At 45.3% G+C, this 16,209-nt stretch overlaps 1 protein-coding gene across 3 annotated transcripts in view; it reads right to left on the reverse strand.

The window, feature by feature from the left end:
- The window catches only part of AFG2A (AAA ATPase AFG2A), a 269,455-nt gene that overhangs the window by 49,189 nt on the left and 204,057 nt on the right, over positions 1-16,209 (reverse strand). For 2 of the 3 annotated variants that reach the window (XM_074993342.1, XM_074993343.1), the window contains exon 15: positions 8,739-8,903. In XM_074993342.1, the coding sequence (XP_074849443.1) occupies positions 8,739-8,903 (165 nt within the window). The remainder of the gene's footprint in view (positions 1-8,738; positions 8,904-16,209) is intronic. The other variant, XM_074993344.1, reaches the window with a different exon arrangement.

The raw sequence follows: 16,209 nt of genomic DNA on the forward strand, positions 1-16,209 counted from the left end.
CCAAGTGTTTCCTATTTCTTTCGTATACAAAAGGGCAGCACTGGGGATATGGGAACTTGCCATTCAGCAGCGGAAATTATTTGTAAAGCTGGAAACTGGAGACACCAGAAAGAAAAAGCCTTAATGAAACAGTGAACTCTTGGTGCCAACCATCAGACTTTTTACATACACTTCCAAGGAACACTCACTTTATAAGTTCTTTGTGCGTGACAAATTAATACTATCATAAATAAGAATATGATAAATGCCAAGAACATTTTTTTCAGCAAATAGGTGGCAGATGCAGTCAGTGACAAGTTAGTTTATTTTGATTTTGAACAAGGCTGCAGCCAAGGGACAGATGCTTCTCTGCGACCATCATTTAAATTACAGAAATTCACCATTAGCCTGTTAGTTGCGCCAAGCTCGATATAGACAGGTTACTCACTGTAGTAACGGTGGTTCTTCGAGATGTGTCCCCGTGGGTGCTCCACAATAGGTGTCGGGCTCGCCTGGCACCACAGATCGGATCTTCCAAGCAGTTTCTGCCGGACCGCGCATGCGCCGGCGCGCGCCGCTCCCTTGCGCGCTCCTGGCCACGTGCGCGATCTGGTCCCCGCCAGTTCCTTGACCAACCGCCTCGGATGCTCCTGCAAAACACTAACAGAGATCTGAAGTGGGGAGGATGGGCGGGTAGTGGAGCACCCATGGGGACACATCTCGAAGAACCACCGTTACTACGGTGAGTAACCTGTCTTTCTTCTTCAAGTGTCCCCGTGGGTGCTCCACAATAGGTGACTACCCAGCAGTAACCCAAGATAGGAGGTGGGTAATCGGATTATGTGCAGCTTGTCCCCGAGAGGACTGCTGTCGAGAGACGGGTATCCTCTTGGAATACCCTGTGAAGGGCGTAATGTTTGGCGAAGGTGTCATAGGATGACCAGGTCGCCGCTCTGCAAATGTCTTTTAGTGCAACGCCCTTGAAAAAGGCTGTTGATGCCGCCACCGCCCTAGTGGAATGAGCCCTAGGAGTAGCCAATACAGGAGTCTTTTTGAGTTCATAGCACATTTTTATGCAGGATACGATGTGCTTCGAGATTCTCTGCGAAGAGAGACCTTCTCCTTTCGATTTGGGAGTGAGAGAGACTAGGAGTCTATCCGTTTTCCGGAAGGACTTGGTCCTGTCTACATAGAAGGCTAGCGCCCTCCTCATGTCCAGGAGGTGTAGGCACGCCTCTTTGTTAGAGTTATGAGGCTTTGGAGAAAACGAGGGTAAAACAATAGGTTCGTTAATGTGAAACTCAGAAGAAACCTTGGGAACAAAGGCTGGATGCAGCCATATGGTTACCGCCTCCTTGGAAAAAACAGTGCAGGGTGGCGTTGCCATAACTGCCGCAAGCTCGCTCACCCTGCGAGCTGACGTAATTGCGAGAAGAAAGGTCGTCTTTATCGTAAGGAGGCGGAGGGAAACCGTGGCCAAGGGCTCGAACGGTGGTCCCGTTAGCGCGTTAAGCACCAGGTCCAAGTTCCACGAAGGTGGAAGCGGTTTCCGAGGGGGGTATAGGTTTACCAACCCTTTGAGGAACCTGGTAACCATGGGATGGGCGAACACCGTGTGCCCTTCCTCCTCATGTCTAAACGCCGAAATGGCGGCAAGGTGGACCTTTAACGAGGATAGTGAAAGTCCTCCTCTCTTGAGGTCCAGTAAATACTTTAATATTACAGGTATAGGCACCGAAAGGGGGGCCAGCTGTTTGGTAGCACACCAAGCCGTGAAGCGAGTCCATTTCTGCTTGTAGGTCTTCCTGGTGGAAGTCCTCCTGCTACTTTCTAGGACTTGGTGCACTTCCTCTGTGCATGCGCTCTCTAGGGAGCTGAGCCATGGATTAACCACGCTTGTAGTCGCAGGCCTTGGGGGTGCGGATGCACTATGGACCCCGGGCTTGCGTGAGCAGATCCGGCGCCACCAGAAGAGGCATCGGTGGACGGTCCGACATGCGCAGGAGTAGGGGGAACCATTGCTGTCGATCCCACGTTGGGACTATCAGGATCATTCGGGCTCCTTCCCTCCTGGCTTTCTGCAAGACTTTGTAGATCAGCACTGTGGGAGGAAAAGCGTAAAGCAGGGGGCCCCTCCACGAGATCGCGAACGCGTCCCCCAGGGACCCCCATCCCAGTCCTGCCCTGGAGCAGAATCGTGGGCACTTCTTGTTGTGTTGAGTGGCAAACAGGTCTATCTGGGGAAAACCCCATGAGTGGAAAAACGGTCGTAGCAGATCGGGACGGATCTGCCACTCGTGCGTGAGTGCAAAACGCCTGCTCAGCTGGTCTGCCTTCACATTGTGAGCGCCTGGTAAGTACGAGGCTTTCAAGATTATATTGTTGGCGATGCACCAGTTCCATAACCGGACTGCTTCCGCACATAAGGCACGGGACCGAGCTCCTCCTTGCCGGTTTATATAAAACATGGTGGAGGTATTGTCTGTACTGATCCCGACGACTTTGCTTTGTATATGGTCTCGAAAGTGTCTGCAGGCGTTGAACACTGCTCTGAGCTCCAGTATATTTATGTGCAGTGACTGCTCCGTGGAGGACCACAGCCCTTGAGTCACCTCTTCGCCCATGTGTGCTCCCCACCCTATGAGGGAGGCATCTGTAGTAAGAAAAACCGATATTTGTGGTTGGTGGAAGGGTACCCCTGTTAGCAAGTTCTTGGGGTTTACCCACCATTGCAGGGATTTGCGCACCTCTGCTGTGGGCGACACCACCCTGTGAACGGTGTGTGCTGCCGGTTTGTATACGCTCGCCAGCCAGTGCTGCATGCTGCGCATGTGTAACCTGGCATTCTGTACTACGAACGTCGCCGCTGCCATGTGGCCCAGCAGCTGTAAGCACGTCAGGACCGGCACCGTAGGGCTGAAGGTGATGACCTGCACGAGGGAGCCGATGGCCCGAAAGCGAGTCTCTGGTAGATATACTCTCGCTGTAATAGAATTTATGCGTGCCCCTATGAACTCTATGTCCTGTGTGGGGTCGATCTTTGATTTTGCCAGATTGATAACCAGGCCGAGTGAAGAGAACGTGCCTGCTGTGACGCGTATCATGCGTAGTACCTCCTCCTTCGAGGCCCCTTTGAGTAGGCAGTCGTCCAGATACAGGAATATAAATACCCCCTGTCTGTGCAGGTAGGCTGACACCACTGCCAAGGTCTTGGTGAAGACTCTGGGGGCCGAGGAGAGGCCAAACGGTAGGACCTTGTATTGAAAATGTTCTTTGCCTACCATGAACCGGAGGAATCGCCGGTGAGCCGGATGGATAGTTATGTGAAAATACGCGTCTTGTAAATCGAGGGCTGCGAACCAATCTCCATCGTCCAGTGCCGTAAGGATGGAGGCAATTGTGATCATCCGAAAGCGTTGCTTGCGCAGGTACCGGTTGAGGCCTCGAAGATCTAAGATGGGCCTCCAGCCTCCTGTCTTTTTCTCTGTGAGGAAGTACCTCGAGTAGAACCCTTTTCCTTGCAGTTGCTCTGGCACTGTTTCCACTGCCCCTATGAGCATGAGATGGTCTACCTCCTGCTTGAGCCTCGCTACATGGGAGGCCTCCTGGAGGTGGGGTCTGGGTGGAGGTCGTGGCGGTGGGAGCGACTGGAAGGGGATGGCGTACCCCGTGGCTATGATCTCCAGCACCCATTTGTCTGTGGTGATCCTTTGCCACTGGTCGTAGAATGGTCGGAGGCGATGGTGGAATAGCCGCTTCGGATGACCTTGTGCGATGGTAGTGATGGCGCAGCCCTGGATTTGTGTGTCAAACTTGTGGCCTTTGGCCCTGCCCCGAGGACGCATGGCTCTGTTGTGAACGTCGCCTGGGAGTTCTGTACTGCTGGTGCTGTTGATGTCGCCCTTGCTCGTAACCCCTGTGGTACTGGGGACGCTGTTGCTGGTACTGGTACCGTCTTTGTTGAGGGTAGTACTTTTTCTTTCTGTATGGAGGGGTGTAAATCCCCAGGGTCCTAAGTGTGGCTCTTGAATCTTTACTGGAATGAAGGACCGAGTCAGCTGATTCAGCAAACAGCTTCTGCGAGTCGAAGGGAAGATCGACTATCTTTGCCTGCAGATCCCTCAGTATACCCGAAGTCTGGAGCCAGGACTCCCTTCGCATCACCACTGCCGTAGCTGTGGAACATGCTGCTGTGTCCGCAACATCCAGGGCGATCTGAACTCCCGTCCTCGAGGCCGCGTAGCCTTCTTGCACAATGGCCTTGAGCACCGGTTTCTTGTCCTCTGGAAGCGAGTCCATGAGGGAGGTTAACCTAGTGTAGTTGTCGAAATTATGGTTCGCTAAATGCGCTGCATAATTTGCCATTCGCAACAGTAGAGTGGAGGAGGAGTAGACCTTTCTGCCGAACAGCTCTAGCTTCTTGGCATCTTTGTCTGTTCCCCCTGTCCTGAATTGAGATGTCTTTGATTTTTGTTGCGACGACTCCACCACCAAGGAATTTGGTTGTGGGTGGCTGAACAGGAACTCCATGCCCTTCGCCGGCACGAAGTATTTCTCATCCGCTCTCTTGTGGACAGGCGGAATAGTCGCAGGGGTCTGCCATATCATAGTGGCGGACTCCAAGATTGCTTCATCAAGCGGTATTGCCATTTTGGAGGAGGCCGGAGGTCTCATATTTTTGAGGAGCTTATGGTGTTTCTCTTGCACCTCTGCTGTCTGGATGCCTTGCGTGAAGGCCACCCTCTTAAACAGCTCTTGAAACTGTTTGAGATCGTCCGGAGGATGGACGTCCCCCAGGGCCGTAGCCTCGTCCGGGGAGGAGAGCGAGGAACCACTGGGGTACGCCTCTCTGGACCCTTCCGGTTCCTGTTGGTGATGGTACACCCTCTCGCTAGAGGCTTGTGAGGGAAAATCTCGGGCTTCCATAACCAGTCCCCCCTGAGATACTTGAGTCTCTGTCCCCGTTCGCGATTGCCCTCGGGGATACGAGATCGTCTGTGGGGATCTTTCCCTGGTAGATTGCCGGTGGTGTCTATGCCCCGCGTGATAGGGGCGACCATGGCAGTATAGGCACTGTTCTTGGGAAGCTGACCTAGACCACTCCCTTGGTGCATACCCTCTGCGTCTGGGGGAGCGAGATCGTTGAGAGATCTGGGACACTGGAGAGAGCGATTTTGGATAGTATTCCAGCGGTTCAAACCCCAGGAAGTGTGAAGGTGGTGCCAGCCAGGGCGAGGCTGGTTGTAAAAATGGAGATGGGGGCTCCGGGTAGGCTGGGGGGACCCCTGCCTTCTGGTTGGAGTCTGCAGCATAAGCGGAGGGCTGAAAGAAAGCAACTCCGCAGCCCTGTCTGGAGAGGGGCTGCGGTGCCTCATTTTGTGTGCAGCCTTCCCCCTCCCTTGAGGAGGTAACTCCGCCCCCTGGCGTGTAGGGGATCTCTGCCCCGTCCGCGCCGTGCTCGGCACGCTCATGGGCGGTGCCGCACGGGCGGTGTCCTCCGGTGCCTGCAGGCTGCGTGCCTGCGTGCTCTGCACCGCCGGTTCCCCGGGGGTCGGTGCCGCCGCTTGCGGTGCCGCCGGTACCGGCGCTTGTTTAGCCGCCGCCCTGCCTGCGGTGCGGGGCGGCTGTTTGATTATCGGAGGCTGAGCCGCTTCCACGTGGCTCTCCGTGCCGCCGCCGATCAGCTGTTGCTGCAGCTGGGGGCTGCGGGCTGCTCCCGTCCCGCTCGCTGTTGCTGCCGGCAGGGATCGGGCTGGGGAGGCTTTCCTCCATTTTTGCGCTGATGGGGTGAGGGAGGCGGCTTTCCTTTTATGGGCCCCGGAGGGTCCCTCCTGCTGCGGCCGCTCTGGCACGTCTGGCTGGAGGGCCTTGTCGAAGAGCAGCATTTTAAGCCGCATCTCCCTGTCCTTCCTTGCTCTGGCTGTTAGTTTTGCACAGAAGGAGCATTTCTGCGTGACATGGGACTCCCCCAGGCACCTTATGCATAGACTGTGCCCATCAGACGCTGGCATTGCCTCTCGGCAGGACTCACATTTCTTAAATCCTGAGGAGGACATTGTTGGTGAGTCTTTCAGTTGTTAACGGGTACTTAGCACCTTCTCTGTGCTGTTTTTCCCCTTCTCCGATGGCCTGCCACGGCAGGAGGGCTGATGGCCCTAGGCTCCTGGCCTCCGGTGTTCCGCTTGTTACTGGGACTGGACTGAATGCCGTCCCGCTTGTTTTTTTTTTTTTTTTGAAAAATAACAAGTGGCTAACTTGCAGTAGCCTAAGAACTTGAAAACTTTAAAGAAAAAAACAGTTAAAACCATTGAATACGCTAACTTGGCCTTAGCCTAGTTCGGATTCCGTCTTCAGCCGACGGCGGTTAAGAGGAACTGGCGGGGACCGGATCGCGCACGTGGCCAGGAGCGCGCAAGGGAGCGGTGCACACCGGCGCATGCGCGGTCCGACAGAAACTGCTTGGAACATCCGATCTGCGGCGCCGGGCGAGCCCGACACCTATTGTGGAGCACCCACGGGGACACTCGAAGAAGAACTTGACTATCTGGTACTATGTACAGCTGCTGCACTCTGGAGAGAGAACACATTTCAAAATTTCTATTTGATCTCCCAAAGGCTTAGAACCTGACCATATTTGGGTGAATTTTCACAATGAACGGCAAGAGGCACATCCCTGATACCAAGCATGACGCTTAATTTCAAGACTTTGTTCTGAAGCATTCAGGAACTAGCGCAACTCAACATAATGTTCGTTTTTTCTTGTTACTGTTCTTTTTAAATTTGCAAAACTTCATGTTTTTCCTATCTTTGTTTAGGGGCAGACGTACATTGTGGAAATCTTTTGCCTAAATGGTTTAAAACTGGCAAGTTTATAAGCAACTAAAAACAGGATCTTGGAAAGAGATGGGCAGAGGCAGCTCCTACTAGCTCCACCTACAATAATCGTGCAAATAGAATCTAATTATAGGGAGAGCAGGAAACATGCCTATAGTTAAACTTGCCCAACAGTTTTCCTTATAAGGCCCTTTTTAAAATTTTCCTTCTGCAACAAATAAATCCTATTCACAAGAACCTCATTCACTACACAGCCTTAATTCATTTTTAGAACACAGTATACCCTGTGCACTAAACGAAGCAGAGGTCCTGTGAAAAAAAAAAAAATGATTACATAATTAAAACCCAAGGTCCCGATGCACACACACAGGGGACCAAATCAAGATGGCCTGGGAAACCTTAATTCTAGCGTGTCTAAATTTTTGAGTGTCTGACTTTGCAACAGAAATAACATTCTCAACTTAGTTTAAAATATATATATATAATTTAACTAAATAAAATGAGGATAGGACCATAGGTTTGATTGAGAGACTGAATGAACTAATAAGCAAGGACTACCTGTTTGCAATTAAAATGCCAATATTTAACAATTATTACACAACAGTACTTGAACGATGAGCTTCCCTCTATGCTCAGAATAGGAAATAACTGGGGTAACCGAATGGTATTTGCAGACAAAACCTGACTTATTCATCAGGATGTCTGTAAGTCAGAAAATAGAATCATATTATACCAGGACTGGAAGGGACCTTCAGAGGGTCATCAAGTCCAGCCCCCTGCCTTCATGGCAGGACCAAGTACTGTCTAGACCATCCCTGATAGACATTTATCTAACTTGTTCTTAAATATCTCCAGAGATGGAGATTCCACAACCTCCCTAGGCAATTTATTCCAGTGTTTGACCACCCTGACAATCAGGAACTTTTTCCTAATGTCCAACCTAAACCTCCCTTGCTGCAGTTAAAGCCCGTTGCTTCTTGTTCCATCCTCTGAGGCCAAGAAGAACAATTGTTCTCCCTCTTCCTTATGACACCCTTTCAGATACCTGAAAACTGTTATCACGTCCCCCACCTCAATCTTTCATTTTCCAAACTAAACAAGCCCAATTCTTTCAGCCTTCCTTCATAGGTCATGTTCTCTAGACCTTTGATCATTTTTCTTGCTCTTTTTTGGACCCTCTCCAATTTCTCCACATCTTTCTTGAAATGCAGTGCCCAGAACTGGACACAATACTCCAACTGAGGCCTAACCATCAGAGTAGAGCGGAAGAATGACTTCTCGTGTCTTGCTCACAACGCACCTGTTAATGCATCCAGAATCATGTTTGCTTTTTTTGTAACAGCATCACACTGTTGACTCATATTTAGGGCTATATCACTCTCTCCCACACAGAAACCTTGAGGGGGCAGGGGGTGTGCTTGGGAAGAAATTCTTTGAAACTATCTCCTTAGAGATTTTCCCACTTTATTTCATGGTTGTTCTCCCTACACACAGAATAGGTTATGCAGCTAATCTTCAAACATCAACATCAACGTAAATCTGAGGGAGGCCAGATCTAATAATTGAGAGACCTGTGCCTTCATAGCATCTTTGTCCATCCTCAGGTCCCTGTCAGCATAATTCCAATACAGCCATCTTCCCACAGGTCATCCATCCACCCCATTCATGCAATCATGGTTCTCTTGGAAATGTTGGTATTGTGGGCACTTCATGGTGGAGACAACTTAACCTAAGACTGTATTATTGTTTCTGGGCAATCTCCAAAGAACCTGACAAATAAGGAAAGCATACTGTTTCCTGAAGTATGTATTTGCCTTTACAATTCCCCTCACACATGTACGCTGATGGCATTTGTGTTATATTTTTCACAAGGATAGCTTTATGTTTTTAATCCCCTGGCACTAACAGAGCACAGAATGTTTTACCTCTGCTCCTGAATACTTCTGTGTCTGCAGGACAAGCTCCTCTAAGCAGACCTCTTCACTGACAGGCATGGAGCGAAACTGAAGTTTAAAGATTTCTCTACGTGTTTCTGCATCTGGCAAGGGCACATAAATGATTCTGTCAATTCTTCCAGGTCTCATCAAGGCCTATAATGAAAACATCATATAAAACCAGTTAATAAAAAAGAAGCACTCAATAACAATAAAACAAATTTAAGATTTTTCTTTCTCATTATACTAAAAGGTCATGAATACATAGCATTAGGTTTGTATATTAGGGATTTTTCAGTAAATGAAGGGCAACTCATACTATTTTTTAGATTTCACGAGAGTAATGTACGGATACCATTGTAACCAAAGTATAACAAACGTGGGGCTTGTCTACACTTGCTCCCAACTTCGAAGGGGGAACGTTAATCAGGGCAATGGGAGATTACTAGTGAAGTGCTGTGATGAATATGCAGCACTTCATTAGACTAATTCTCCCCCGTGGCAACTTCAAAGTGTCAAACTTTGAAGTGCCAGCATGCATGTAGTCGTGGGCACTTTGAAGTGCCTGCGCTACTTTGAAGCGCCTTTACTCCTCAAAATTTTGGGGAATAAAAGCACTTCAAAGCAGCATGGGCACTTCAAAGTGCCTGTGGCTACATGCACGCCAGCACTTCGAAGTTTGACACTTTGAAGTTGCCGCGGGGGAAAATTAGCCTAACGAAGTGCTACATATTCACCACAGCACTTCATTAGTAATCTCCCATTGCCCTGTTTAACATTCCCCCTTCGAAGATGGGGGCAAATGGAGACCCAGCCTTGGAGTATTGGAATCTGGAAGATGGATAAATGGCTATTCTCTCCACAAACCTTCAATGAAAACTACAGCTAGAAAGTTAAAAAATTTAAGTTACAGATGCTTGATTTACCTTGTCAGTCTTTAGAAATTTACAGGAGGAAAGAATATTCTTTCATCTCCCATTTTTTTAAAAAGGGTAATGGTAGGCAGCAGTCAATGACACTGAGTTTCAGTACCAAAAAATATGAAGTTTCAAGAACACTACCTCCACTCTGATCATCAGCATAGTCTAATCTCAGCGGAATGTTTTTTTTTCCTTCCGTGCCACAGGACACTTCACAATTAAACAAATGAAAAAAAGCTATAATCTAAAGCCCCAATCTGGCAAAGTCTTACGCACATGCATAACTTTCAGCACTATAAGTAGTCATAGTGACATCAGTGAGACTACTCCTGGAATGTAAATTAAGTCTTTCTAAGAGCGCAACTTCAAGGAGAGCAATGGCAATGAAAAGTAAAGCAATGCCAGCAGCCTAAAAGTGCAACAAAGATAAAATGCAAACAAGGCAGAAGAAAATAAAACCTACCACTATTGCAAACCAGAATCAACGGACTCCTCATTTTATAACTCGTGATTTAAGAAGTACACTCCCTCCCTCCCGCCCCAAGAGGGAACTGCCACTGAATACTGTACATGCAATTTCTAAGATAAATTATAGACAAATTCTGAGGTCTTTACTGAGGCAAAACTCCAATGCAAGGTAATAAGAGTTTTCTCTGAGTAAGGACTTAAGGACTAATTTCCTAAGTAAACATAAATACAGTCAGCTGCCTAATTTGTGAGATCAGAGGGAGTCACTACCATATTTTTGGAAGAGTTTAGAAACTGTTTAATACTTTTAATGTTTCATTTTCTGACAGATCACCTGAGATAAATGTACATAAACTGGAATGGATATAAATAATATTAAAATACACTTTAAACTGGACAGTGTTTATAAGATCCAGCCTACAACTTAAATTCTTGTTATGTTGCAGTTCTCCCTTGGGCAGGGTAGTTTGAGTTCCAGTTGACTTGAGATATTGCATAGTTGTCCTGGGCTGCCAGCCAATAAGTCTTTTCCCAGCCTGATCATGTCAGTGAAAGTCATACTGAAAAAATACTAGGAAAGAGACTTCCTTCCTACACAGCCTTGATCAAGTTAACACCCTTCCTAGAAGTGCTTTAAAAAGACTGTTGTGGTGCTTCAGGGTGGAAAAATGTAACCTGAATGTTAAGAGATGTCCTGTTATTTTTAAATCAAAAGCACAACAATTCTCAACTAGAGAAATTGTGAAACATACAATGAATTCTACACAGCTATCCACAGTAGTACTGGTGGGGTTTTTTTAGGAACTTGACAACCTAAAGAAACAGTGCAACAAGTCTGTAATTCAGTGTCACCATCATGTTTACATCAATACCATTTTTCATCAGCATTTGTGATAGATGAATTTATAAGTTTCTGGAATGGCCTGGGAAGGTATCATATTACACATGACATTGCATTCCACTTGCTCCTAAGGATATGCCCCATAGCTAATGTTAGCACTTACAGAAAACCTGACATATTTACAAGTTCAAGTTCACAAACTTCACTTACACTAGGGTTGGTTTAATCAGGAAACCTGAAATCAGTGTTTGGATGTTTCCTATAGAAACAATTAGCCTAATAATAGTGATTAACAATTACTGCTATTTAGCTGGGAAAGTGGTGCTTAAACAGAATTAAAAAGTATTCTAGGAGGTTCTCCCATAGAATTCAAAAGGCATAATTAAAGATGAAATGCAGTGATCATCATATTTATTTTTGTGCTGTAATTTAGTACCACTTTCCACTTAAATGGCTTTTCAGACAGCTTCATGTTTTATGTCGTCTCCAACTGGTGGCCCAAGTAAAAGATACCAGCATATTTTACCATATTTTTTTCTTAAAAGAGATAAACGTTTTTATTAAAATTTGAATTATGGATGCACCTGAAGCACCCAATCAAGTTAGGACCACCCTGTACTACTTGCTGTGTATATACATAATAGGAACTAATACCAGCACTGAAGAGAGTACCATCTGTAATCAGTAAGATAAAGAGCAGAGGAAAACAGTACAGTTATTTACGAACTGGGAACTGCGGTACAGAAATTCAGAGACAAACTTTTTCCTGCATCCAAGCTGTACGTGGGACCAGACAATAGTGGTGCTGGGCATGGAGGAGAACTGCTCAATTCTGAGGTCGGTGCTAGCCCTAGTGAAAGGTAGAGCAGTGAAAAGGTGAAAATAGATATATAGGCAGGCATTAACATAAGAATAGTTCTGGGGGTTCCTAAGCACTTTTCACCAAGAACAATAACATGCTTCCCAAATGAAACTCAGCACCCTTGCATATTATTACTCCTATTGGGGAGTTAAGGCTCAGACAAATTTTGCAACTTGCCCAAGGTCACACAAAGTCTATGGTAGCTATGAAGATACGAAGTCAGATCTCCTAACTCTCAGGTGTGTTCTTTAGCTACAAAATTATTTTTCCTCCTTGAAGCCCTGATGATTTCAACCATTTTACTTGATAAATCCGACCTCTTCTTCAGAGTGACTATGCTTCTCAGCTACACTACTTCCCTGCTGATTGATCTCTCTCTGGGGCCAGCCAACACCACCACAATAAATAAAAGGCTATGTCTTAAAATCAAATGCGAGTCTTCCACAATGGAAACTACCCATATGCCCACTGACTGTAACAATTTTATTCCAATAGACTGTTATTCTATATTCAGAGAATGCTGTAATTGATTCAGGCCTTATCTAGCTGGGAGGATTTTTTTTTTTAAATCTAATTATCTAACCTGACTTGAAACACTACTTAGCACCTAGCATAACACAGTTTAACACTTTATAAATACACTAACTGGTATTGCTATAATCCAGATTCTTCCCTACGACACACCATAGCCAGCTAACATTATTTTAAAGGTGTTAAAACTGTCTACATTAAGTGCTAAGTGGTGTTTCAAATCAAGCTAGCTAACTTGAATTTTAGTTAAATCACACCTTTTCACATACTGAGGAAATGGCCTTGTATGCATGTAGAATTTTGAATGTTTGATTTGTGAGGTCAGAATTATTTGTGTACCTTACATTGAGAGAACATGAAACACACTTTAGGCCACACATTTAACTTTATGCACATGGTTAGGGACTTTCTTGAACCTCACATCTGCCATCTCTCAAGGTTTTCTTTTCCTCCTTTGGGTGTGCACAAAAAAATCCCACCTATCCCTCACCCTGCTAAATGTAACCAGAGGTCAGAGCTCTCTCCAGTTCCCTAAGGATCCCAGAGCTGTTTTTGAGTGGGAAAGGAGAGAACAGCAGATATAATTTTACAAATGACATGTGGGGAAGAGGAAACAGAAAGAACATAGCACTTCCAAATTACTCTGTTCCTGCCTATGAAAAATGGCTCAGATGTCCTCTCAATCTCCAAGCCCAGGCAAAGGGAGAGAGGAATTAAAGAACCCTGAAACTGACCTCCCACCAAAGTTCCATCTATTTTTTCTATGCACATGTGGAATAAATTTTGTTATGTGCACTGAGTCATGTACGGACATGCACCACCAGTAGAAACTCACGCTGCCAGCTATGGGTGCTCTGTTAAGATGCGCAGCATTTGAATCTCAGCTGGGTGGCTGCGTGTGTGCATGAGAGACAAGGAAATCCCTGGAACTGACTAGATGTCAGGAATTGCCCTTCAGACTAGATGTGTGTGTAAAGGCTAGGTCCATCAATGTCTATTATTATGAATGTAATCCCATGCTCTGGTAATCCCTGGTTGCCAGATGCTGGGACTGGATAACCTGGGATAGATCATTTACTAATTGCCTTGTTCAGTTCATTCTCACCGATATATCTAGCATTGGTCACGGTCGGAAAACAGGATATTGGGTTAGACAGACCAGTGGACTTCACCACATATGGCTCTTTTTAAGCTCCTAAAGGAAGAGCCCTGGAGCTGACCCTCCCTCCCCCAACACACAAGGAAGTGGGAATGAAGAATCTCTGGAGCTTCCGCCACAGCTGCAGCAGGAACAAAAGGGAGTGCAAGATGAAAAGGCTGACATGAACTGTTGGGACCACAGAATTAGCTGTTTGCTGCCGAAGTATGAAAAACTGATTTGGGACTAGAAGCATACAAACAATTAGTGGGAGCTGATGGGGCCAGAATTATTTGATGTTAGGCTAGGAGGTATAGAATTCATGTATGGTGAGAAGCTAGGAATACAAAATGTGTGACTAGAAGGGCATATAATTAATTAATTGGCATATGGGTAGAAATCTTATGTACCATCATGCAATATTTATGTAATTTTTTTTTTTTTTTTTTTACACAAAACATTGGCAGGTATAGAATGGAGACCTGAGTGCATATAACTCATAGGTTACCAGTCAGGGGCTGTGGAACACTATGCAATCTCTGTTTGGATCATCCATAGGGACACCAAGGCTCAGAAGAGTAAAATGATACTCAGTAACATATACCATCACCAATAATAATGTAACATTTTGATTAAAATGAAAATACTACTGAATATAAAATTATGTTCCCTTAATCTCTCCAATGTTTTAATTGGAGAAATGTTATTTGAGACAGATAGATAGAAAACTTAACCAACCTTCTAAAAACAAGGGTATTCATATGTAATTATTGTAGATAATTATTTCAGAAAGAAAACCTTAAATCTGAAAAGCCCAGGTAAACCATTGAGAATGGAAATGCAAATTCTTAAACTAGAATTAACCTTAGGGCTTCCCCCCCCCCCCTTTTTTTTTTTTTTTGGAAAAAAGCATGCTATTACTTAGCTTGTTAGAATATCATTAGCTAGTTAGAGAGCTACATACCCACAGCACGACTTACATTGTTAAACAATGAAGAATTAAAAAGTAGCTTTCAATATTACCGTAAGTAGATAAAACACGCATCAGTTTTTCCTACATTTTTCAGATAGGACTGAGGAAAATCTCATAGCCTCTCACAAGTTTCAACACATGTGCCTAACCTCATTAACATATTTCTCATTTCATCCTGTGGCAAGCTACGCCCCCTATATGGCAACTTGAGATTTGAAAGAACAATGCGGTACTTAAAGTCCAGTGAAGTTTGACAAGATTATTTTTCCCACTAGCAAAATGAAAACTACCCACATTACATTGAACAAGAAGGGGTATTACATTCAGGAGGTAACTGAATTTAAGCTGGAGGGTTAGTGTGTTGAACATTTCCTGTCACAATGAATTTCCATAAACAGGTTGTTATATTAAATTAGGGCATTAAATTGGCGAAAAACCGAGAAGCTGGCCCAATGAAAGGTACTATGTCACCCACTTTGTCCCACTCTAACATCCTGGAACCAACATGGCTACAATTACATTGCAATTGGAAAACTGGAAAGAGCACAATAATCTGTATCCTTTGTAAGTAAGTCTTTTTAAACTAACAGACATCATATGAAACTGATTTCTTGTGATCCTTACTGAGAAAATATGTCTGGAGACTGGAGGTATTTTAAATTTTATAATATAATCCAGCATATCATTAATTCAATTTATCATCACAGCCTCTAAGCACCTGCCAAACATTTAAAAATAACTCTCTTTCCTTCTATCCTGTCTGAGAAAGGACATACTTACTCTACACTTTGTGGGATTTCCTGTTTGGTTATGTCTGGGGTGTGTGTGTGTCAGCATTTGTATGTGATGAATTTATCAAGGGGAACCTAATTTGGAGATCTGAATTCTTTCATTGCTAAGAAAGGGGCTTGTCTCATGGCCATTTTTACATCTTGCAGGAGTGAGTTCCCTTGAATAAATTCAGCTCCAATAGAAATGCTTCTCCCAGACATTGTATGTCTCCTCCATTGGCTGCTATTTTCACTGGCACACTAAACCACCACTGGTTATCAAAATGAAGGAACAATCCATGAAGTTCTCTTTATATCAGGATCTGATGATATGGGACATTTGTCCAATGTACAAATTATGAATTCTAGTTAATGTGAAGAAATTGCTGAACATGGACTGCCTCGATACATATGGACTCCATCTTCTACTGACAGGAGCTGTAGAATGTATCTTTGGGACCAGGTAGAATGGTTGGCAATTAGAACTTAAATGATTGCCTAATCAGGTGGTAACATCTTGGAACAGTGGATAGGCTGAAGCAAGTTCCTCTACTTTCTCCACAGGAAGGGGAATGGAAAATAGTCCAAAGGAGAACTAAGCATTCATTTGACTTTTTTGGTAGGATATATAAACTCAAACTCACAGAGCAGAACAGAGGAAGCTTTGCAAGGGAGAGAGGGACGCACTTTCTTGGCAGTGCTGTCCTGTCTAATTCACCAAAGCCAAAGGAAAGCTACTTGACAAAGAGGGAGAGGGACTCCATGGTTACGTTTACAATTACGAGTATTTTTGAAAAACCTGGGGTTCTTTCAAAAAATCCCACGGAGCAGCCACACACAGAATGTTTTCTTTTGCTATTAAATGGGAAGAATGCAGCATTTTTTCTATGGGCCCTCTTGCTCTTGCTCTCCCAGATGAGTAAGAGCATCTATATAGCCCCTGCTCTTTCGAATGAATG

This window comes from Carettochelys insculpta, chromosome 4 (assembly GCF_033958435.1).
Source record: "Carettochelys insculpta isolate YL-2023 chromosome 4, ASM3395843v1, whole genome shotgun sequence".
In the NCBI taxonomy this organism is placed as follows: domain Eukaryota; kingdom Metazoa; phylum Chordata; order Testudines; family Carettochelyidae; genus Carettochelys; species Carettochelys insculpta.